Genomic DNA, 25,265 nt, shown 5'->3' on the forward strand with positions numbered 1-25,265 from the left:
TTTCCTTTTTAAACTTATTCTTTCTCTTTCTAGGCATGCTAAAAGATGTGGAGGATGACATGCAACGAAGAGTAAAGGTATATTATTTTTCTCTTTTCTTTGGTGTAGGGTTTTGGTATTCTCTTAAAATGTCAGATTAATTTTAGCAAATTCCAGATAGCTTATGTAGAACGACCTATCTCCTTTATATGCTGAGCCTTTTCTGTAATGAGTTTGAATGCTGCTAGAGGAGTTTCTGATAAATTAATGTCATTTTCAAATACAGTCATTCCCCTAGTATCCTCGGGGTATTGGTTCCATGACCCCCAAGGATACTGAAATCTGATAATGCTCAAGTCCCTTGTATAAAGTGGCTTCATATTTGCATATAACCTTCCCATAAACTTTAAATCATCTGTAGATTACTTATAATGCCTACTACAAGGTAAATGCTGTGTAAATAGTTGTTATACTGTGTTTTTAAATTTGTATTATTTTTTACTGTACTGTTTTTTTTTCTGAATACTTTTGATTGGCAATTAGTTGAATCCAACCCTCAGATACAGAGAGCTAAGTGTATTAAAAATTTAACTCCCCCAATTCTTTCAATTTTTTGCCAACGTTTAAGGCTTTTAGTATGCTATTTGAAGAATAGTATTTTTCTCCCATTAGAGTTTTAAGTTCCTCAAACGTAAGAATTGCCTTCTTCACCTTTGTATCTTTAATAGCTGGTACAGTGTCTAGAACACAGTAGGTGAGCTCAGTAAATGGTAATATCCCAAATCTGGTAAAAACCTTCTTTCTAGATGACATCCTTCAGCTGTGTGACCTTGATGATTTGGTTTTCATTGAGATTAAAAAGGGAAAAAAGTTATATTTTTACTGTTTTTTTACACTTGTATAGGAGTATGATTACTAAAGAAACTTTGTTATTCTCTTTTTTTTAATTTTTACATTATTCAGTGAATTAGGCAATTAAATGCACAGTGCCCCACTTTTAGATGAGGAAAATACAGCTCAAAGGTGTTAAGTAACCTGTGTCTGAGTCTTAAGGGCATGTACTTAGTGAAGTGGCAGCTTCAGGGCTAGAACCAGCATCTTCTACCAGATCTTCCTGTGGCACTGCCCTGGTATTTTGTCAAATAAAATTGTCAACCATATCACTTGTATTAACAAGGTGCTTTGCATTTTAGTGTAAATCAGGTCAAGTAACTTTATTTTTATGATGTGATTTTTGTAAAGATTACTATTTTTTTCTAACAGGATTAGTTTTGAGAGCATCAGGAATTTCAGTAAATAGATAGTTTTAAAGGAAAGTGTACTCTGTGTTATATGCTTTTATAATACTTATTTCATTGTTTTGCTTATGCTGTTTCAATACCTGATTGTATGATCTTTATAATTTATATCAAAATGAACTTTCTGTATATGGCATTAATAGGAGGAAAATAAATACAGGACACAGCTTTTTTTCTCCAAATATTTTTCCTAAAAATAAATTCCTGTGTATACTTAATAAATTAATTAAATACGTTACCTTGTATATTTATAATCTAATACCTCTCCAGGTTTTATGTTTATTTTAATTCACCTTTTTTAAAATTTTAGAGTACTCGAAGTCGACAAGGAGAAGAAAGAGATCCAGAAGTTGAACTAGAAGTAATTGAACTTATTTTCTGGTAGATAATATCAGAGAAGTCTACCTCTTAATGTTGTAGTTTTATGAACTGCGTTATAATTTATGGAAGCCCTTTTTAAGGTATTTCTTTAAAAATTAGACATTGCAAGGGATTTTATTTCCCTTGTATTTATTTTGATAGAATGATAATGCAGCTCTTTCAAATACATGATTTCAAAACTCTTCAATATTCCTGTGAGGTAGGAAGAAAAAAATGATCTTTTACAGATGATGCCATCAAAACTTGGCAAAGCTCAAGAACTTCCACAGTATCAAAAGTTGCTGAACCTCTGTTGAGATCCTAAATTTTCTAACTCTGCTCAAAGCACTTTTTAATTAGTCCTTTTTAAAATGCTAATTAAATCAGCTTTTGTGAAATGATAGTGTAACTTTTGATTTGAAATATCAGTCCTGTTGATATCGATAGAAACTTTTCTTTATATTTCTGTTTCAAAAGTATAGGCTTTGTTTTGTTGTTTTCTGCAGCTTGTTTTTCAGGAATTTAAAAGCCTTTAAGTGAAGATATGTGCCATGTAATAAGTTATTAACATTGAGATTTAGGAGTTAATATATTTTAAAATAAAATTCCTTTGGCAGTCTTTGCATCTTTTAACTTCTAGTCCTTTCTTGTTTTTTAGCACCAACAATGTTTAGCAGTATTCAGCAGAGTGAAATTTACTCGAGTGTTGCTGACAGTGCTTATAGCCTTTACTAAGAAAGAGGTAAGGGCATTTACTATAATTTGTCTATATCTATTTTAGTGATTTTTGGATGGAATTCCTTATTGAAGCTGTTGTGAAACTTGTCCATTGAAGTACTCCTAATTTCAAATACACAGCACTCAGCATTTGATGTATTTACACCAGAATAACCCTGATGATTTTCTCAAGAAGTCACATGAATTTTATATTCTATTACTTATTAGTAAATAAAGCAATAGAAGCTGAAATAGCTTGTGGGTTGTCATATTTTGTGAATTGTAAAGAAGAAAGTAAAAATACGAATTTTAGGTAGGCCTATTCTTCCCTTCAGTAGAAAGTAAGAATAATGAGAATTATAATAAATGAGAATTTTAGTAGGCTTATTTTTCAAATAAACATTGGATTTGTATAGAATCAAAAGCAAGCCCTAGATGGTGAACATTTTTTCTTTTGTGTATTTTTGTATTAAGTCAGTTACAGACTAATTTGTGAATAGTTAATAGTGGTGAATAGAGATCCAACCTCTGCCATTGCTCTAACTTCAATAATTCAGTTTTTTCTTGTTTTTTCCCCACCTTGATGAATGACATAGAAGAATTATTGAAATATTTCCCATTTTCCAGTTGACTGCATCTCTGGTTTTTATTATAAAAAATAAGATAAGATAAACCAAAAATAGTTCTTTTTTCTTTTTGATGGATCCTACAAGATACAGATGTGAATAAAAAACAATTTCTGTCCTAACAGGATCTGGGCATCCTGTATTAAGCAAATAGTTTGTGAAAACCAATGTCATTATAGCAAGCATTTAATTTCATTATCGTTTATAGGATTTTCCTATTTAATGTATATCTTTCAGTGAAAGAATATGTAAGAATGTTTTTGGTGATTTATTTGCTAGACCAGTGCTGTTGCAGAAGCTCAAAAATTGATGGTTCAAGCAGCAGATCTTCTTTCTGCCATTCATAATTCATTGCATCATGGCATCCAGGCCCAGAATGATACTACAAAAGGAGGTAATTGTTCATATTGCTCCTACTCTTTTTCTTCTTTCCCATCTAAAATACATAGTGTTTGGTTTGTTCTAAAATTTCACTTGTCAGTCTGCCTGGACCTTGGAATGTTTTACTCTGGAGACTTATATATAGTCTATGCTCCCTTCTTTTAAAATTTATTCTATACTAAAGAACAGTACTATAGAACTTGGCCATCTTCTGTATCTTACTGTTTAGACTCTGAATATTTACTGTCTTATGTTCATGCTGTGATGTCAGCGATAACTTCTTTTTTAATCACCTCTCCTCTTTGCTCTTGTCTGAGAGATCATGACCCCCATTGCAGTCTACCCTATCTCCATTAGGCAGGCCTAGGTATTCCCTCTGTAGCTTCATTGCACTCATACATGCCTCTGTTATAACATTTTTTTAGTACATTGTATTGTAATTATTTACCCATTTGTCCTTCCATGAGATTTTGAATACTTTTAAGGCCAGGGACTGTCTTCTTTTTTTTTGTATCTCTACAGTGCTTGGCATGTTGTTGGTACTCATATTTAGTTTATAAAATATGTCTTAAAATAAAAGGAGTAGTGTACTTCATTGTAAAATTTACAATTGGGTTAACATTTTAGATAGTGTGTAGCAGTTTTGATTACCCTTAGAACTAATTAAAATGAGATGATATTTATATTCTTTAGTGTTTCCCAGTTGTTGATCTTGTGACCAGGAAGGCAAGTTTTTTCTGATTCACACACCTTTCCTTTTCCACCTTTCCCTTCCATGTAGGGACAGGAGTTATGTTTCCTTTCCCATGAATTTTTCTTTCCTTACTCAAGGAAAGAAGGAGCAGTCCAGAAGGTAATTTGGGTTAGGAAATCAGTATTATCAATTTGTATGTTTCTAGTATTATGCTTAATTTGTATTAATTCGTTAACATTTTCTCTTTTGCCCCAGGAGGGGGAATATGTTTATGAGATGAGTGACTAGGTGGCATTCTGTCACCATGGGACATAAAAAGAATGTTGTGATGCATAACAACCAATAGTACACGTTTACAGAGAGGTATAAAATATCCACAACTATTAAATACTTTGAAATCTAGTGCAAGAATACTTTCATGAAAACCACTGTATAATACATGGCTTCAAAGTAATTTATTTGTTGGATAATATCCAAATAAGATATTAATGACACAAAACAATCTTCTAGATTACTGGAATCTGATGTTTCTTTTTGCCATATCTGACTACTGTGAGCTATTCTTTATATTTACAATCAAGCAAACTCTGAGATGATAATTGCTATAGGATCATTAGTAGCTACAGGTTGTGGCTTCCCTGTATTTCAGAGCAGTGCTAAAAATTGTATATGTTCTACACTGTGTCTCTGGGTTTATAGTTTGCTTACAAGTAAGCTTCGGGAAAATAGTTTATATATAATTGGCTTGAATAAACTTTAAAAAAATGTAACTTATGACTAAGAAAGTGAAATTTTGAACTTAAAGAATATTCACTCTATGCTTAGTTTTCTGTATAATACCTTGTAGCTGGCTTAATTTAACTTCATAATTATGCCTTAATCATAAAGCCATATAGTCCTATAATTAATAAGTTAGTATTTTCTAATGTCTCTAAGAAGAATGATGCGAAAATAATAGTGTAAATTAGCTTTGGTCTCAGATAACTCATTTTGCCTTTACAACTCTAGCTGGTGACAAAATGACTACGTAAACCTTGAAATCACTGAGGATTCATTTGAGCTTCTCATTGTAAAGGTATATATTCAGTAGGAATTGGAAACAGTGGTGTTAAGGGAGAAAATAGGAAGAATTTAATTTGATCTAAGAATTGCTGGTGGATTTACTCAATGAATGGTAATATTTTAATGAAGATGCAGAAGGCAGAAATGATTTGAGAGGTGGTTAAGGAGGGCAGCTCAGATAATAGGATTTTTTGATGTGGTGACGTGGAGCAATTCACTATTAAAGTAAATATTTGGCTCTGGAAAATGGATGGAAATAAATTTTGGAGTCATTTTCATATTAAATGCTTGTTGAAATTGAAGGAGTGGATGGGATTAATCAGGGCTTACTGGATTCAGAACCTTGGGTTAAATCTCTGTTGAAGGAACAAAGGAAGAAGATCCAGTGAAACAGATGTTGCTCTTTTTTTTTTTTTTTTTTTGCTTAATGCTGCCTTGAATTTTACACTTTTTGTGTCTGGAATTATAGCTCATCCTTTAAAATGATGTTTATATCATCTCCTCCAATGAGATTTTCCTGGTTATCCTTGTCAAAATATATTTCTTCCATGTTCTCTCATAGTTACCTGTGAATTAGGTCTAGTTTACCCTTTAGATTACAAGTGTCTTTAACAATTGCTAATGGAAATTTAAAAATATATTTAAATTTATGTTGCCTGGAATTGGTAGATATTTTTGGAATAAATTTTCAAATCTGACACACATACTTTCAAGAGGACTTGTTATGTTTTTAAAATAAATTAAAAGATAGCTGATGAAAGTTGGTGGATTGAACACATTTACCTTCTGAAAACCCCAATGGATAATAAAGAAGTGATTTTTTAAAAATAATAGGCATAATTGATAAAGAGGAAAAAGACAGGGAAAGGAGACAATAACAACAAAATTTTAGAAGCTGGAGAACAGAAAGACGTTGACTTAGCTGTCTCGAAATAACTGAATTCTTAGCCACTCATAGGGGAAGTCAAAGACAACTCAGTTTAAACTGTAGGCTTCATTATTAGTTTACCAAATGCCTTTGGAAAGGGGGATGAAAATTTAGCTGAAGACATGAGAACTGGTTGAACTGGGTCTCGCTCTTGCTCAGGCTGGTCTCGAACTCCTGAGCTCAAACAATCCTCCCATCTCGGCCTCCCAGAGTGCTAGGATTACAGGTGTGAGCCACTGCGCCCGGCCAAGACAGTGTGGTTTTTGTTAGACGTAGATTAATGGAATAGAATAGAATTGAGAGCCCAGAAGTGAACTTTCATATTTATGCTAAACTGCTATTTGACAAGGATGGCAAGACAGTTCAGTGGGGAAAGAAAAGTCTTTTCAACAAATGGCGCTGGGACAACTGGATATCCACATGCAAAAGAATAAAACTGTATACTCCCCATCTCCCCATTGCACATCATATACAAAAATCAATTCAAAATGGATCAATGACCTAAATGTAAGAGCTAGAACTATAAAACTCTTAAAACATAAGCATAAATCTCTTACACACCTCAATAAAAAAAAAAAAGAATGAAAAAGTGGGCAAGGGATCTGAACAGTCATTTTTCCAAATAAGATATGCAAATGGTCAATAAGTACCTGAAAAGACGTGCAACATCAGTAGCCATCAGGGAAATGCAAAACAAAATAAAAAGATACCAGAGCCCACCCACTAGATGGCTTTAATCAAAAAGATAATAGCAAGTGTTGCAAGGATGTGCAGAAACTGGAACCTTCGTACACTGCCAGTTGGAATGTAAAATGATGCAACTGCTTTACAGAACAGTCTGGTAATATCTCAAATGTTAAACATAGAGTTATCCAAGATTGGATAGATCTTGGATAAGAGAAGTTCCAATCCTAAGTGTATATCCAAAAGAAATGAAATCATATATCCATAAAAAAGTTATATACTGGCCGGGCGCGGTGGCTTACGCCTGTAATCCTAGCTCTCTGGGAGGCCGAGGCAGGTGGATCATTTGAGCTCAGGAGTTCGAGACCAGCCTGAGCAAGAGCGAGACCCCGTCTCTACTAAAAATAGAAAGAAATTAATTAGACAACTAAAAATATATAGAAAAAAATTAGCCGGGCATGGTGGCGCATGCCTGTAGTCCCAGCTACTCGGGAGGCTGAGGCAGGAGGATCACTTGAGCCCAGGAGTTTGAGGTTGCTGTGAGGTAGGCTGACGCCACGGCACTCACTCTAGCCCGGGCAACACAGTGAGACTCTGTCTCAAAAAAAAAAAAAAAAAAAGTTATATACTAATGCTCACAGCAGCATTATTCATAATAGCCAGAAGGTAGAAATAGCCCGATGTCCATCAGTGAATGAATGGATAAAAATAAAATGGTATATCCATTCAGTTATTGTCAATACCATCTGGCAATAAAAAGAAATGAAGTACTAAAGGACCTTTAAAAGATTATGCTACATGGAAGAAGCCAATCACAAAAGATCAGATATGGTATGATTTCCATTTATGTAAAATGTCCAGAATTGGCAAAACCATAGAGACAGTAAATTAGTGGTTGCCTAGGATTGGGGGAGGAATGATAGTGGAGGAAGTAGGAGAATGATTGCTAATGGTTGTAGAGTTTCTTCTTGGGTTGATGAAAATGTTCTAAATCTGATTGTGGTGATGGTTTCACAACCCTGAATACACACACAAAAAACCCATTGAATCGTATACTTTAAATAGATGAGTTATATAGTATGTTGATTATATCTCAGTAGCATCGTGAGTAAAAGAAAATTGCTGGTGATGTTTTCAGAATTTGGAGTAAAAGGGTTTTGTTTCTTTTTCTTCCTTCCTTTCCCTTTCCCCTTTTCCTTTCCCTTTCCCTTCCTTTCTTTTCTTTTCTTTTATTTGAAACAGGGTCTCACTATTTTGTCCAGGCTAGAGTGCAGTGGCATCATCGTAGCTCATTGCAACCTCTGACTTCGGGGCTCAAGTGATCCTTCTGCTTCAGCCTCCTGAATAGCTGGAACCATAGGCACATGCCACCATGCTCTACTAATTTTTAAATTTTTTGTGGAGACAGGATTTGGCTATTGCCCAGGCTGGCCTCAAACAGTACTCCCACCCTGGCCTCCTAAAGTGCTAGGATTACAGGTTGTGAGCCCAGCCAGGAAAATGGTTTCTAATGTTGAATTCTGTATACAAATTATCATTTAATTTTGAGGAAAGATAATTTCAGGCATTTAAAATCTCAGAAAAATTATCTTCCAAAAGTGTTAGAAGATGTGCTCCATTAAAACATGGGAGTAAATCAAGAAAGAGGGAAGCATGGGGTTTAGGGAATATGAGAATACAGCATAAGAGAATAATGAAGGAAGTCCGTCCCCAGTATGGTGGTGAAAAGAGATCCCAGCATAACAGCTGAGCACCATATATGGACAAGTCCAGACTGGAGAAAGTCACCAGGCTCTAGAGGAATTGTCTCAAAGAAGATACAAGACTGGCTGTTGCCAGTGAAATTGATACCATTGCTGTTGTTTGATGTATTGAGAAGAGGTTTCAAGAATCGGCAAATAGTTTAGCCTTATGAAACAAAATAAACAAAAAGTGAGACAATTACTAACTTTAGAGTGTATATGAAAGTGAAAGTTACCTCCATGTTTGCAAAAGTTTTCCATGGCCCAGATGTGAATATCATTTGCTTAGTCATAATGGTGTGAATGCTGAATATTGATCATAACCAAAACTAATCAAAATTAACTATATTGGAAGTGAGGGGACAGAAGTGTTATGTATGCATGCAATTTGTATACACATTACAGAGCAACTTATCTTTTCATTTTTTCAGTCTTACACATTATCTCCGACTTCCTCCTAAGGAGAAGATAATGTGTAAAACTGAAAAAAATATGAGGTAGTAATATAAGCTTGTTGTTTGGCAATATGTGGATAAATAACAAAAGAAATAGCTAAGAGGAAGTAGAAGAGATTGCCTCTGGGAAGAGAGAAATGGTGGGGTTGGGTGGAGAAGGTGGGCAGAGGATTGTTGGTTGGGCCCCTTTCCGTTGACCAGTGCCGGCTACGGGCATTGCAGTTTTCAGCGCATCTCATTGATTTGCTGAGCATACTTCTCAGATGTAATGGTTTCGCTAGGATTCAGAAAGCTATAGTAGATCATACGGGCAGCAGACCACCAAATGGTGACCATAACATTTTTTTGGTGCTAGTTTGGCTTTGGGAAGTAAGTGCTTTGGAGCTGCTTCTTGATCCAACCAATGAGCTGATCATCGCCCATCACAATGGGATCAATAAATGGTTCATGGTTCAAAGACAACACTTCAAAATGACAATTTTTTTTATTTTGGGTCAGCTCATGAGGCACCCACTTACCGAGCTTTTTCACCTTTCCAATTTGCTTCAAATGCTGAATGACTGTAGAATGGTTGACGTTGAGTTCTTCAGCAATTTCTCCTGTAGTTGTAAGGGCATCAGCTTCGATGACTGCTCTCAATTGATCATTGCCAACTTCCGATGGCTGGCCACTGCGCTCCTCATCTTCAAGGTTCTTGTCTCCTTTGCAAAACTTGAACCACCACTGCATTGTACATTTGTTAGCAGTTCCTGGGCCAAATGCGTTGTTGATGTTGCAAATTGTCTCTGCTGCTTTATGACCCATTTTGAACTCGAATAATAAAAATGCTCGACTTTGCTTTTTGTCTAACATCATTTCCATAGTCTAAAGGAAATATAAAATAAACATCAAGTAATAAGTCATTACCAAAACAACATAAAGTGGGAAATGCACATTAAAATGATGTATAACATAACCACATTTATTTAAGAATGTATTCCAACACCAAAAGGCAAATTTCAACAATGTGAAAACTGCAGTTACTTTTGCACAGCCTAGTATTTCAGGAAAATGAGCAAAAAAACTAAGGAAAACAAAAACATAGACCAGGAACATTTTTCTGCAAAAATCAAAGAATTTATTAAAAAACAAAATGGCCTCTATAAGAACAAGAGCAGAAAGCAAACATATTAGGACTAAAGGAAGAAATAACAGAAGATGGGGAGTAAAAGTAAGCCGGCAGGCCAGGTGCGGTGGCTCACACCTCTAATCCTAGCACTCTGGGAGGCTGAGGCAAGAGGATCGATTGAGGTCAGGCATTCGAGAGCAGCCTGAGTAAGAGCCAAAACCCGTCTCTGCTAAAATTAGAAAAGATTAGCTGGGTGTGGTGGTGGGCACCTGTAGTCCCAGCTATTGGGGAGACTGAGGCAGAAGGATCTCTTGAGTCCAGGAGTTTGAGGTTGCTATAAGCTGTGATGACGCCACTGCATTCTACCCAGGGCGAGAGAATGGAGACTGTCTCAAAAAAAAAAAGGGGAGGGGGTCAGGCAGAGTTCAGGAAAACAGTGGAGAAAAAAATCCTGAAAATGAAGACCTCAGCAAAACTGAGGATTGAAGAAATAAACCAAGGAAGATGGATGTGAACAAAGGACATTTGAAGTATTTTAGAAAATAATAGCCAAAGAAGATTCGATATAATTGATGTCCCTTAAGAAGTGAACTATTTAATGGAACAGGAAAAAAATGTTAAAAATTTTATATATTTCTAGAAAGAAGAAAACTAAATCCATGGGTATAATTGAAAGTCTATAATATGTTTCATGGAAAATTGTTAAAGAATTATCAATAGTAAGATATAGCCTAGTAAAGTACTTAAGATCTAAAGCAATAATTATCCTTGCTTCAGAGTTCTTCACATCAGCATTCAACACAGCTGGATTCACTACTTCCCAAGTGAAGTGAGAAGGGTATCTGCACAGGAGGGCAGCTGAGCTTGGGGTGCCTAAGCCTAGACGGGATTGAGAGGGGAACCATATGGTAACAACCTGGCACTCTGTGTCAGGAGCCTAAGTAGGGCAAGAAAGGAGTGTCTATGGGAAGGCAGCCTAGTGCTGAGTTTTGGAGCCTGAAGGTGCTAAAGCGTGGAGAAGAGGGAAGTATGGGTTGTGGGAGCTCAGGCAGGGTAAGGAAGGCATACTCAATGTTGGAGGGGTCTGCCATAGAGTGCTGGAACCAAGGTAGATTCGTGTAGGCAGCTATGTGCAGGGCCATCAGAGACCCAAGCCAGGTAAAGAGGGCATCTTTTTGTGGGGGTGCCGTGATGCAGGGTTTCAGAGCCTAAGCATGTTGAAAGGGTGTAGGGTGTCAGATCATAAGTGAAGAGGTGTCTGTCAAAGAGAACAGGACAGCATGGGATGTAAAAGCCTAAGCTGGAGGAAGAGGGTGTTTGAGTGGAAATGTTGGTCCCATGTGGGGAATTGCATCCTAAGGAGATTGAGGAAACCTGTGCAGAAAGATGTCTGGCATGGGGTACCAGAGCTTAGATAGGGTGAGGAGAGTGTCTCTTCAGGGATGACCTTCCAAATGGAGTGGAGGTCACGGTAGCCTTGGCATGTCAGTAATAGGAGACTGTAGTGGGCTGAATGATGGCCCCCAAAATATCAAGGACCTAATTCTTAGGACCTGTAATTATTACTTTATTTGGGGAAAGGATCTTTACAGATGGGATTAGGTTGAGGTACTTATGCTGAGATAATCTTGGATTATATGGGTGGGTGGGCCCTGAATATCATCATAAGTGTCCTTCTAAATTGGATGAAGATTTGACACATACACAGAAAAGGAGAAGGTGACGTGAAGACAGAGGGAGAGATTGGCATGATGCAACTGCAAGGAAAGGCATGCCAACCGCCATGAGAAGCTGGAATCGGCAAGGAACAGATTCCTCCGGAGCCTCTGGTTGGAGTGCTACCCTGCTGACATCTTGATTTCAGCCTGCTGAAACTGATGTTGAACTTTCATGAGAGAATAAATGTTTTAATCCACCCAATTTGTGGTCATTTGTTACAGCATCGCTAGAAACTAATACAAAGACTGATTATGTATAGGGGAATTGATCTCACATTTAAATGAACTGAGAATTATGGAGTGCCAAGTTTCTCAGAATTGGGGAGCTGAGGGTACTGAGTTGGGGAACTGAAAGGGAGAACACTAGATTGAGCTGTGTGGTATTGGATTGAAATTGAAGGTATGGATGTAAGTTCATAGTTTCTAATATATAGATTGACATAGACATGTAAATATGTATATGTTATCTTGAGAACCTGGGAACAGCGATACCCCACTAGAAATGAGCATGCCAGCATCCAACTCTTGTTTACTAAAGACCGTTGTCCACTAAATGGAACTAGGGCATCTTGGAGAACTGGCTGATTCCAGGGCTGGGCAGGATAAGAACAATGTGAGCCTAGAACATCTTATTCCAGAAGTGAGTAAACACTCAAAATATGATAGGAACATATCAATTGGACATAGACAATAACTCGCAGAGGTACTCACACAGGCCAAATTCGGGAAAACTTGAGGATCAAAGTAAATAATTCTGACAGATCATAACTTGTTGACTCAAAGAGGAAGCTATCCCATACTGATGTAAGTAAATGAATGAATGGACAGTTTAATGATGGTGAGCATATTTATGTGTGTGACCTCCGAATCTCACAAATATTTAATTACAGAGGTGAAAGGAGTAGAGTAGCTACAGTGAAGTGGCCTTTTGGACATCACCTCAATCAAGGGATCAAAGTTAACATCACCAGCAGTGAGCCAAATCTTCACTTTGTTGATAAGATGTGGTGAGAATATAGCATCACTTCTGTGATGTATTCGTAATTTGTATCTGATCATGAGGAAACAAGACAAACCCACATTAAAAGGCAGTATACAGAATTACTGGTGTGTCAGTTTTCAAAGATGTTAGTATCATGGAAGTCAAGGAAAGACTGAAGAACTATTCTGAGTTAAAGGAGAGTAAGAATGATTTTGTGGTTCTGACATGGATATGATTTTGTGTTTTGACATGGATAATCGAAGAACAGTTTGTAAAACTTGAATGAAGGCTGAGGATTAGGTGACGGTAATTGGTCAGTTTTCTAATTCTGATGGTTGTATTGTCATTAGGTAAGAGTATGTTTTTTGTAGAAATAACGTTGAACATACTAGAAGGTGATTTGGTATTGACTGCACTTGCAACTCTACTGTAAGTGTGAGATTGTATCCAAAGGAAAAAAAAGTTCACCTTAAAGCAAAAAATTAGATCAATAATATGTTGATGGTTTTGATATGTGAATAGAAAAATGATGATATATCCATACAATGAAATACTTATTAGCAAGCAAAAGAAATGAAGTACTGATACGTGCAACATAATGGATAAATCATGCAAACATGTTGAGCAAAAGAAGTCAGATATAAAAGAGTATGAACATATGATTTCTTGTTTAAAAGTAAGAAAGACTAATCTATAGAGACAGAAAGTTTCATGGTTGCTGGGCATGGGAGTGATTGACTGGGAAAGAGCACAGGAAACCTTTTGGGGTGGTAGAAATGTTCTTTATGTTGATTGTGGTACTTATATGGTTGTATGTATTTTTCAAAACATTGAACTGTACATTTAATATTTGCATTTTATTATATGACCCTTATACCTCAATAAAATTAGAAAAGGGATACACACATGCATACACACAGAAGAAACTTTTGGTAGTGGTTAATTCTCAAGAGATAAACTGGGGACCATAAGTGGACAGGAGTATACACTTTTGTTATATACCCTTGTGCTTGAAACTTTTTAAAATTCTTTGTATGTATTACCTATTAAAAAATGCACACTCAGAAAGCAATATGGAGATACCTTAAAGAGATACAAGTAGATCTACCATTTGATCCAGCAATCCCATTACTGGACATCTACCCAAAAGAACAAAAGACATTCTATAAAAAAGACATCTGCATGCAAATGTTTATAGCGGCACAATTCATAATTGCAAAGATGTGGAAACAACACAAGTGCCCATCAATACGTGAGTGGATTAATAAAATGTGGTATAGGTATACCATGGAGTACTTACTATTCAGCTATAAGAAACAATGGTGATATTGCACCTCTTGTATTTTCCTGGATAGAGCTGGAACCCATTCTACTAAGCGAAGTGTCCCAAGAATGGAAAAATAAGGACCACATGTACTCACCATCAAATTGGTTTCACTGATCAACACCTAAGTGCACATACAGGAATAACATTTATCGGGCTTGGGCAGGTGGGAGGGGGTAGGAGAGGATGGCTATATACAAATATAGCAAGTGTGATGCGCACCATCTGGGGGATGGACACGCTTGAAGCTCTGACTGGGGGGAAGGGCAAGGGCAATATAACCTAAACATTTGTACCGCCATAATATGCAGAAAGGAAAAAAAAAATCAAAAAAAAAAATGGACACTCAAAATGTTAAAATATGTAGATTTGCATCTGATGAGTCATTACAGTAGAATATTGAGGCTAACAGTTGTGGTTTAATATTATTTTATAACATTTTTTAATTGTGATAAAATATACATAAAACTTATCATTTTTACCATTTAAAGTGTTCAGTTCACTAGCATTAAATACATCGACATTGTTGTGCAACTGTCACCACCATCCATCTCCAGAACTTTTTCATCTTCCCAAACTCAAGCTCTGTACCCTTTAAACAATGACTCTCCATTTCCTCCTCCCCATATCTCCGGCAGCCACTATTCTACTTTGTCTCTATGAATTTCACTATTCTAGGTCCCTCATATAAGTGGAATCATACATTATTTGTTTGTGTCTTATTTTGCTTAGCATAATGTTACAACTTTTTATAAAAGGAAATTAAAGAGCCAAGAAGTGCAGAATAACACACCCAAACCTCAGCAGCTTCTGCATTGTTTGTCAGAATTCCTTCTAACTTCTAAGCAGCCAAAATTCATTATTTTAATAAACCTAACTATAAATTGCCTTTGTAACTTACGAGAGATGTATTGAATAAATATTACATAATGTCTAACTCTTCTAATACATTTCCAGATCTTTAATTTTGACAACTAATTTACTTTTAGAATAACTTACGTTGCTCAGGAAAACCAAAGCATATTGTTACTATAAATCTTTTATCTTTTATACCCTGGTGGGGGGGAGGGAAGGATGAAGAGAAGTTGGTTAATGGGTACAAAAATACAGTTAGGGGGAGTAAGTTCTATTATTTGATAGTACACTAGGGAAACTATACTTAATAATTTGTTGTGCATTTCAAAACAACCTGAAGAGAAGAATTGGAATGTTCCCAATGCAAAGAAAAGATAAATGTTTGAAATGAAGTTATCCCAGTTACCCTGATTTGATCATTGCGCATTGTGTACATGTATCAAACTACCATATGTACCTCAAAAGTATATGCTACTATTATATATCAAAAGGAAAGCTTTTATCCAATGACCTTATGCCGTTGGTAGTGCTTTTCTGCTATTAGTAATGAAGACCAGTGATCTAACAGGAATTTGAATAACTCATATACTTTAACACATTGACTACCACACTAGAAAAAAAATTTTTTTCCCCGGGACAACGCTGTTTTGTTAAAACAACACAATCCTTTCTAATTTGTTGTTTTTTATTGTTTTCTGTACATGACTTATATGCATCACAATCCACGATTTATTTTAGAATTGTCAATATTAATTGTAACAATAAGAACATCAACAAGATTTTCATGAACCAGCTGCAGAGTTTTTCTTCACACGGCTCTGGGGTCAAAACTAGCCTGAGTTAAATACAGCTCGCATGGCAGTCAGTGTGTTAAACCAGTGTGTCATAATGTTTTGGAAATAATAGTTATACTTTTACTCTTTTATTTTTAAAAGAGTGTTAGTGTGAGGGGAAGATAATCTTATTTGGCATTCTTGTACTAAGAGTGATTTTTAGCATTTTATATATGAAATATTTTAACTGGAAAACCAAGATAATTTTTATATACCAACAGGCTTATAAAATCAGAAGGAAGCCTAGAAATTATGTTGTCTGATCTGTATCCAGTTCAATTCAGGATATTGAGCACGTGCTAGGTAAGAAGTGGTGTGAATGATTCTGCTTTCTGAGCTTAGTTAGTAAGGGACATCAGAGTCTGTTCAGGTTATTTTAATATAAAACAGTCTGAGATAGTGTGGAAGAGATATGAAGTATAATGGGAAAATATTAGAGCAGTTTATTCTGGGAGGGGATTGGGTCTGATAAAGCTTTTCACTTTTCATAGTTTCTGTTACCTTGAAACCAAATGCAAATTCCTACTTACGTTTTAGCCTCTTTCTTGCTCATCTTTAATCTGTATCCTGAATAACGGCTTTGATCTTTTATTATATCTTGGTTCTTACCCTCTTTTCTAGTCAAGCAACTTATGATGTCTTGTATAGTATGATTACTAAGTCCCTGAGATTCAACAACAGCTGAGATTTAAAAATAGCTTATTAGTTGTGGCTGTGATGGCTGAGTGGTTCAGGTATTGGACTCGAAAAATAGCTATTAGGAACCACGTTGACCATTCACCATTAACAAGGACAATGTCCAGAAAAATGCGGGGAGAAATTTTAAATGTATGTAGAGAATGGAGAGGAACATCCAGATATCTTCTTAGTTCATACATAGAAACTTTGTTTCCAATCTATTTGTATGTATCTATTTTCACTTGCTGTGTTTGGAGAAGTTAAGGCTTGGAAAATTGCAGCTCCCTAAGGAAACAAGAAAAGGAGTCATACTCTCTGTCCTCTAGGCTTTTAATACGCTTGGAAAACTTTGTCCTAATATTTTGTCCTTTGAATGACTAACTTCTCATTATTTAGGTCTTTCCTTAGACTTTACTTCTTCTAGGAAGTCTTTCCTCTAATTTTTCCAGGGATTAGGTGTTCTTGTTACATGCTGGGCTTATCCATACTGAATTATAATTGTTTATTGTATTTGTCTAGACCAGTCTTTCTCAACTGGGGCCTCCCAGGGACATTTGACAATGTCTGGATGTGTATTCAATTTTCACAATAAGGGTTTTAACAATAAAGGATGCTACTGGCATCTAGTGAGAAGAGGTCAGAGATAACTGCCAAACACTCTGCAATGTGCAGGACAGCTGAATTAGTTTCAGACATTATTGTTTTATATTGCACTTTTTAATTTTTGTAAAAATGAATGTAGTATAGAGCATATTCATTTCCTGTTAATATTTACTTCTTTCCCTGGGATTTTCATGAATTGCTTTTATCCATTTAATTTTCTACTTTTGGTATAAGGCCTAAAAATGTATATATTAAGAATAAAAGTATTCCTGGATAATAATTTTATATGCATTTTAGAATACTTTAAGGGAAAATAAGAGTAATGTACTATTTAAGCATCTGGATTCTATGCATTTATCATTAAAGGCCAAAATGTGCCCATATTGGTATGGTAAAGAAGCTTCTTATAGCATTAGCACTACTACTTTTTTGTTAGTTTTAAATGAAGCCAGGTTCCTGCTTTCAAAAGAGCTCAGAGGGGCAAGTGACATAGCCGCACACAGTGTAGCAGTGTATGTACACAATACTATGGGAGGACCGAGGAGAGAGCATTCAAGCTGTGTCAAGTTTACCAGGCTAAGAATAAGGGGTAGGTTTTACAGATAGAGAAAATAGTTCATGTAAAAGTAAAGAAGCAGAGAGAGTGTGACATTTGTGAATCATTGTGCTTGCTTACAGCTTACAGTGCTTAGGGAATAGGGAGTGTTAAAAGATGATTTTCAGAAAAAGGTAAAACCGTGACTCTCATACAGCTATAAAAATGTTAAGAATTTTGTTAAACTTATTCAATGAGATGTTATAACTTGTTTAAATGAAAAATTTAGCATTCTGTCAGTTACCTGCAATTTATAGATTTGTAAAATAGTTCCTGTAGAATCCATCTGGCAATGCATAGTTTTCCACTGGAGTACAAAATTTTTTTCTGTAGGAGTGGCAGAAAATTGTGAAGTGCCTTCCACTGTACTACCTATACTGTGTGTAATAGAGAGTCAACAAAATTTTTAGATTAGGAGAATGAAGTCAGGCTGTGTTTTAGATAAAACAATCGAGGTGGCAATGTACAGGATTAATTTAATGAGGGAGCAGTCAATGAGTTAGGCTATTGCTGTGTTAGTAGGAATGAAGAGGAAGGACAGATTCAGTAGACATTAGAAATTAGAATCCTTAAGACTTATTGACTGATTAAATAAAGCAATGAGTGGTGAGAAGAGAGGGTTGTAGCTTAAGCAATTATAAGGATAATGGGTCATTCTACTGAGAAGGGGAATATAAGGGGAGAAGCAATGCGAGGGGAGAAAGATAAAGCTGGTTTTTGGACACGTGCCATTTGAGGTGATATGGCATACCAAGGTAGAAATGTTATTATGCAGTTTGAAATCATAGGTTTGGAACTAAGAAGAAAGATTGTGAGCCAAAGATTTTAGTTTGGGAATCATTAATTAAATTGGAATTTATATTAAAATAAGTAACTTCAACCTGTTACTTAGGCAGAGCTTAATAAGGAGAAGAGGAAGAAAACCAAGAACCCTGTGGAACATCTTTATTTACATAATCCTAAAGAACAATTATGGTGTATATCTCAGTGATATAATTTGTCATTCTTTTCATTCTTAATGATACCTGTTTAATTTTCTTTCATTGACATCTGAAACTATATTTTTTCTTAGGTTATAACCTATTTGTAGACCAGCAGGAGAACTTTGAATCTGAAATTCTTAATCATGACTCATTTTGGGGTACACTTTCTCATTTTAGATTTCCTGTTTAGAAAGACTTGGTTTGGAGCTTTGCGCTATTATGAAAAGTGACATCACCAGTGGACAGAGAATGGGAAAGAGGAATTCACCCTTAGGTGTCTCGTAATATTTTCTTTAAAGCATTGTGGGTTTCTGTAATCTCAACTCTGAACCAAATACATTCTGGACTCATTATGGGCTGAGGGCTGTGCTGCTCTGCTATTCTAGATTATTGTATAGCTAAGTTTGAATTGATTCTGTTGTTCAGTAATTGAGGGGAAGAGAAGTTTACATTATTTGTGTTCCCATTTTACTTTTTTTCACAATCTCATGGTTAATATAGCATTTCTTCTTTTTTGAGAGAATATATTGATCCTATTTTATCCCATTCTTGTGATTTTGTGGTAGAAAACTCCCTCCATCTCCACTACCACCACCATATAGGTAGAAAGTACAGTTTTAGGTTACTAAATCTGCTTATTTCATTTTCAAAAAATGTACATACAGATACATTAATTGTAAATTATAAAATAAATTTAGAGGATCTTGTGATTAGAATTTGGAAAGGCTTTTAAAACTTGCATTTTTCTTTTTATATTAATAGCATTTATGGTTTAAAATTAAGAGAAACTTTGAAAAATCTTACCTTTTTTTTCTTTTTAGATCATCCAATTATGATGGGTTTTGAGCCGCTTGTTAACCAGAGGCTACTTCCACCGACTTTCCCTCGATACGCAAAAATTATTAAAAGGGAAGAAATGGTCAACTATTTTGCCAGATTAATAGATAGAATAAAAACTGTCTGTGAGGTTGTGAATTTAACGAATTTACATTGTATCCTGGTAAGTACAAATCTCTATTCTGGAATATTACTTTGGTTTGTTTCCTTTTTAATTGATACAGAATAATTGTACATATTTATGGAGTCACTTTAGTTTAATAACAGAGTAGCTGATCACTTTTTGGACACTGGCTGTCCCAAGGGTGATCTTACTTAACAGATCACCTATTAATTATAATACTGCTTACCTATTTTCTTTGACAGCTAGAAGATTAAGTGGTATATACATACATATATACATTCTATTTAATCCTCAAGGATTTTATACTATTCATTTTAGAGATTAAGAGGTTAAATTTTAGAGAGGTTAGATGATTTACCCAAGTTTTAAGAATGGAGTTTGAACTCTGGAATCTATTTTCAAAACCTTTTGTATAAATACACATATACATACACATACATATATGTAAGTATGTATATAAGTATTTTTACATAAAAAAATGGTATCATGGTGTTTGGTAACCTTTTTTTTTTTTCCCCTAATCTCTGTGTGATGGACATCTTTCATGTCAACAAATATGCATTTTGATGTTATTTTAATGGCTGCGTGGTATTCCATTATCAGCATATATTATAGTTTTTTCAGTTTATTCATACTAAATTTTTATATATTTAGGTCATTTTCAGTGTTTCACAGTTACAAACAATACTAAGATGAACACATTTGTAGGTAAATCCTTATGCCGTGTGTTTCCTTCCCCCTTAAGACAAATTCTGAACAAGGAGGTTGCTGGGTGAAAGAGCATGCACATTTTGAAGCTACCATATTTTGGATCAATCTTTTTTATGGATTAAAATATAGAGGAACAAGGCTTATTTTGGGAATACTAAAATATTCAGGGATCGAGCTTTTTAATTGGTAAGGTTATAGTGACATATGTAAGGTTAGTAGGACGGTAGATAATATGCAAAATATTACTATTCTTAGGCAATAAGTATACTAATGTGTGTTGCATAACTGTGCATAGATAAGCATTTGACTGTTGTTAGCTTGCATGCTCAGATATGTAACTGCTTTCTCTGGATCATTTCCTCTGTGAAGTCTTCCCTTCTGGTTGCAGGTTGCCACTGTACCCATTTTCCTTGAGATTATAAAATATCTAGTTTATATTCCTAGCATTTAGCAGCAGTCTCTGTGCTATAGTTGGTGGTCAGTAAAGATCTATGCTTTTGTTTATGCTCTTTCTTATAATACCCTTTTCTTCCCTTCCATTAATTCTTTGTCATTAATGCCCAGCTTACGTCTTCATTCCTTAGTGAAACTTTCACTGATTATGCCTTTATTACTTTCTCTTGTGTTTGCTTTTTTTTTTTAAGTAGTTTGCTCTTATTCTGTCATTAGAATCATAGCATTTTAAAGGTAGGAAAGATTACGTAGACATAAATCTGTTATTTTACAATCCATTTTACAGCTAAACAAAGTAAGGTTCAGAGGACTTGTGACCATAATGGTATATTGGGAATTAGAATGGAGATTTTCTTTTCTTTTTCTCTTTTTTGTGAAACATCAGAGTCGTACTGCAGAGGTTTTCTTATTCTTTTCTGCCACATCTACTTTTCTGATCATAATTGTCACGTGGATATAGATTTGTGTTCACCTGATTAATTGTAAAGTCTTTAAGTGTGAGCAGCCTGTTTTATTCTTTTATATCCCATAGGGTTCTTAATGTATATGGTGGTTTTACCAGTTCTATTCTTAGTAGACAAAAGGACTTTTTTTTTATTTTAATAAGTAAAACAAGCAACAAGGCTGACTTGGGTCTTGACAGGCTCCTGATATTGAAGGCTAAGTTGTCTGCCATTATGCCAGTCACTTTCACCAAGCCCTCTAAGGAGACTATGGCCCATTCCAGACACCTCAGGGGACTTACATTGGTTCTAACCAGGGTAGGTAGCTGAGGCATTGTCAGTGATCCTTTGAACGTTTCTCAGCAAGCTGCAGGATATCTTATTAAAGAACTTGATCAATGGATGTCTGAATAGGCTTTTTTTCTGATTTTTTAGCTCCCTAACAGCTGACTTAGGATTGAGAAATGGGGGATGTTTTGATGGCCTTTGAAGGGGCAGAATCATAGACTTCTGATAGATGCTTTATGCCTGTCACCCACATCAGTACTTTTGCCTTGTGTGTATGAAGACTAAGCAGTAGTTCTGGGAGGCCTTTTTACTCCAGTACCATGTTGTTTCTTTAATGTACATTAATAAAGGTTTTGAGAATATTAAAGGAAAAGGGCTTTTTTGTTGTTATTTCATTCATTTATCAAGTATGGCAGGCCAAAGCAAAGAGGGAACAAGAGAGAGTTGTCAAAATCTTGCCCACCTACTGCCAGTTAAGTATTTCAATCTTTTCTGACTCTACCTATTTACCCTATGTTTAGCCCTGTGTGTAACACAGAGCATATCTGAAACTGTTAGTATTAATCAGTCCTTTTGCATCAAAATTTTCTTTGAGCTAGTATCTTTAATCTGTTTTCCTTGACTGTGTATATAGTAGGTTCACATTTTTAAATGGATTACTGAACAACTTTGCGACTGATCTCCTACCTGTTTATAAAAATAATCATTTGGCTCTTTGATTATATATCCCATTCCTTCCTCTTTCTTCTACTTTGCATTCTTACTGAGTTTTTTACTGTTGGTTCCTGATTGTTTCCTTGAATCTGATCTATATTCATAGCTGTTCCTATGCCTGTAGTTCTTTGATCCCCTCTGTTACCAGTCACTGTTTCTTGATCCACTGCTCTCCTCACTCAGCCTACAGTAAAACTCTTAATCTTGTGTTAAACTGGCTGGACACGGTGGCTCACACCTGTAATCCCAGCACTTTGGGAGGCCAAGGTAGGAGGATTGCTTAAAGCCAGGAGTTTGAGACCTGCCTGGACAACATAGTGAGACTCCATCACTACAAAAAATTTTAAAATGAGTCAAGTGCGGTGGCTCACATCTGTAGTCCTAGCTACTTGGAAGGCTGAGACAGGAGGATTGCTTGAGTCCAACAGTTGGAAGTTACAGTGAACCATGTTAGCTCCACTGCACTCCGGCCTGGGTGACAGAGTGAGACACTATCTCTAACAAATAAATAACGTAATAATGATAATGAGTGACTGCTATTTTGGGCATACCCTTGATGGGGATTATCATGAATACAAGTTTTCACAGGTATCAAAATGCCTAAATTTTGGAATTTTATTTACAATATGTGGATCAGATTAATAATTTACAACCAGATCCGTATGTAAAAGGATGCAATTGATATTTCTCCGAGATTTACAAAGGAAGTATGAAACGACATGTAGGTGGGTAATTGGGAATGATATTTAGAAAAAGTATAAAAGGGTCCGTTTTTCCATCTTATGCCCTCTAGTTAGATGAAACTAACACCTAAGTTATCTGTAACTGCAACAGGATTTTAGAAAAGGGGAAGGTCAATGTGAATTGGAATAAGAAAGTACAGCACAAGAGTTGGAATTTGATTTGAGTCTTGAAAAATGAGTAGGATTTTGATAATAAAACTTTAGGAGAAGAGACTTTTCTGGGAGTGTGAGCTGTTAATTATAGACTGCTGGGTCAGTAAGAAGGGCATTCTGAGTGGAGCAGTGGCTGCATGTAGAGTTATGAATTGAGAATTTGAATGAGTAGGTATGGGTAATTAAGATGGAGCAAAAATTGCAAAAACCCAAGTGTTGTTTAGTTGTGATTAGATTGTGGAACCATTGTATGTTCTTGAGCATGGAAGTGAAATGATGCAAATAAAAGTCATTCTTGTGTTAGTAGGCTAATAGAATAATGCAGGTGAAAGAGGATGAGAAATGTGAGCCAGGAACTTGGCTAGCAAGTATAGGATGATCATATAAACCCTGGAATAATAATTCTTACACATTTCTGTTTTATTATTATAGAGCATGAGAATTGAGCATAAATATCAAGTAGTATTGCCTTTCTTGGATGGAATTGGGGTGCTGGATAGGTTCATCGTGAATACCAGCTTTGAGTTATTAATGAATACTGTGCTCAGGAGGATCCTTAGGCTGAAATTGAGGGCTCAGTGGGAAAATGTGCTGCCTGTCTAGGGATGTTTTCCACAGAGGAGCAGTCTATAAGTTCCATATCTTATTCTCTCACTGTCAGCCTATGGCAATACCATAGGGGTTCCCAAGCCCAGATACCTATCTTTAACAAAATTAAACAGTTTCTGTAGAAATGACCTTTTAACTACTTGTTATAATTTTAATTCTGGTAATGTATCATTTCTAGAAGTTCTAGTAAAAATTATACTCTATATGCAATCATTTTTAGCTTTTATTTAATCTGTTAATGACATGGCTTTTTCTCTCTGTATCTGTTAAGGATTTTTTCTGTGAATTTAGTGAACAGTCACCATGTGTTCTTTCAAGATCTCTGTTACAAGTAAGTTCCACTTAGTATCAAAATACTTTAAACATTAAATTATATGTCTGTTGACATTGTTTTTATTGATTGATGGAACAAAAGGTAGATGCTTTTAAAGGATATTCCACAGTTAGTGTTATATTTTTTAATTGAAGTATTGGCTTTGAGTGTTAGATATTCATGAAGATCATATCCTGGGCCAAAAAACAAACATTAATAATTTTAAAGCAGTTGAAATCATACAAAGTATCTTTCTGACCATCTTACAATTAAACTAGTAATCAGTAAAAGAAAGATATCTGAGAAAATCTCTAAATATTTGGAAATTAAACAGCACTCTTCACAGTATCTATGGGTCAAAGATGAAGTCTTCAGGGAAATTAAAAAATATTTTGAACTGAATAAAAAGGAATATATATCAAAATCTGTGAGATACAACTAAAACAATGCTTAGAGGGAAATTTGTAGCATTCAATGTTTATATTGAAGAAAGGTTTGAAATTAGTAATTTAAGCTACCACTTTAAGAAACCAGAAAAAGCAGAGCAAATCAAAGCAAGAAGGAGGAAGGAAATAATGAAGATAAGAGCAGAAACTAGTAAAATACTAAGCAGAAAAATAGTAGAGAAAATCAGTGCAACCAAAAGCTTGTTCTTTGAAAATGTCCATAAGGTTGATGAACATCTAGTGAGACAGAATAAGAAAGAGAAGATAGAAATGGCTAATATCAAGAATGAAAGAGGTGATATCACTACAGATCCTTGTATACATTAAAAGAATAATATGGGGCTGGGCGCCGTGGCTAACGCCTGTAATCCTAGCACTCTGGGAGGCCGAGGCGGGCGGATCGTTTGAGCTCAGGAGTTCGAGACCAGCCTGAGCAAGAGCGAGACCCCGTCTCTACTAAAAATAGAAAGAAATTAATTGGACAGCTAAAAATATATATATATAAAAAAATAAGCCGGGCATGGTGGAGCATGCCTGTAATCCCAGCTACTCGGGAGGCTGAGGCAGAAGGATCGCTTGAGTCCAGGAGTTTGAGGTTGCTGTGAGCTAGGCTGACGCCACGGCACTCTAGCCTGGGCAGCAGAATGAGACTCTGTCTCAAAAAAAAAAAAAAGAAAAAGAAAAAAAGAATAATACGGGAATATTATGGATAACTCTTATGTCCATAAATTCAGAAACTTAGATAAAGTGGACTAATTCCTTAAAAGACACAAATTACCAAACTCACTTAAGAAGAAATAGATAATTTGCATAATCCCATATCTAT

At 35.5% G+C, this 25,265-nt stretch overlaps 1 protein-coding gene across 1 annotated transcript in view; it reads left to right on the forward strand.

Annotated features, from left to right (window-relative positions):
* The window catches only part of NAA35 (N(alpha)-acetyltransferase 35, NatC auxiliary subunit), a 105,537-nt gene that overhangs the window by 38,801 nt on the left and 41,471 nt on the right, over positions 1–25,265 (forward strand). Inside the window, exons 8-13 of the mRNA XM_012640058.1 lie at positions 34–77; positions 1,588–1,638; positions 2,296–2,379; positions 3,260–3,374; positions 19,427–19,605; positions 23,952–24,011. Of these exons, the coding sequence (XP_012495512.1) occupies positions 34–77; positions 1,588–1,638; positions 2,296–2,379; positions 3,260–3,374; positions 19,427–19,605; positions 23,952–24,011 (533 nt within the window). The remainder of the gene's footprint in view (positions 1–33; positions 78–1,587; positions 1,639–2,295; positions 2,380–3,259; positions 3,375–19,426; positions 19,606–23,951; positions 24,012–25,265) is intronic.

The sequence above is a fragment of the Propithecus coquereli genome, unplaced genomic scaffold (assembly GCF_000956105.1).
Source record: "Propithecus coquereli isolate 6110/MARCELLA unplaced genomic scaffold, Pcoq_1.0 Scaffold147, whole genome shotgun sequence".
Lineage (NCBI taxonomy): Eukaryota > Metazoa > Chordata > Mammalia > Primates > Indriidae > Propithecus > Propithecus coquereli.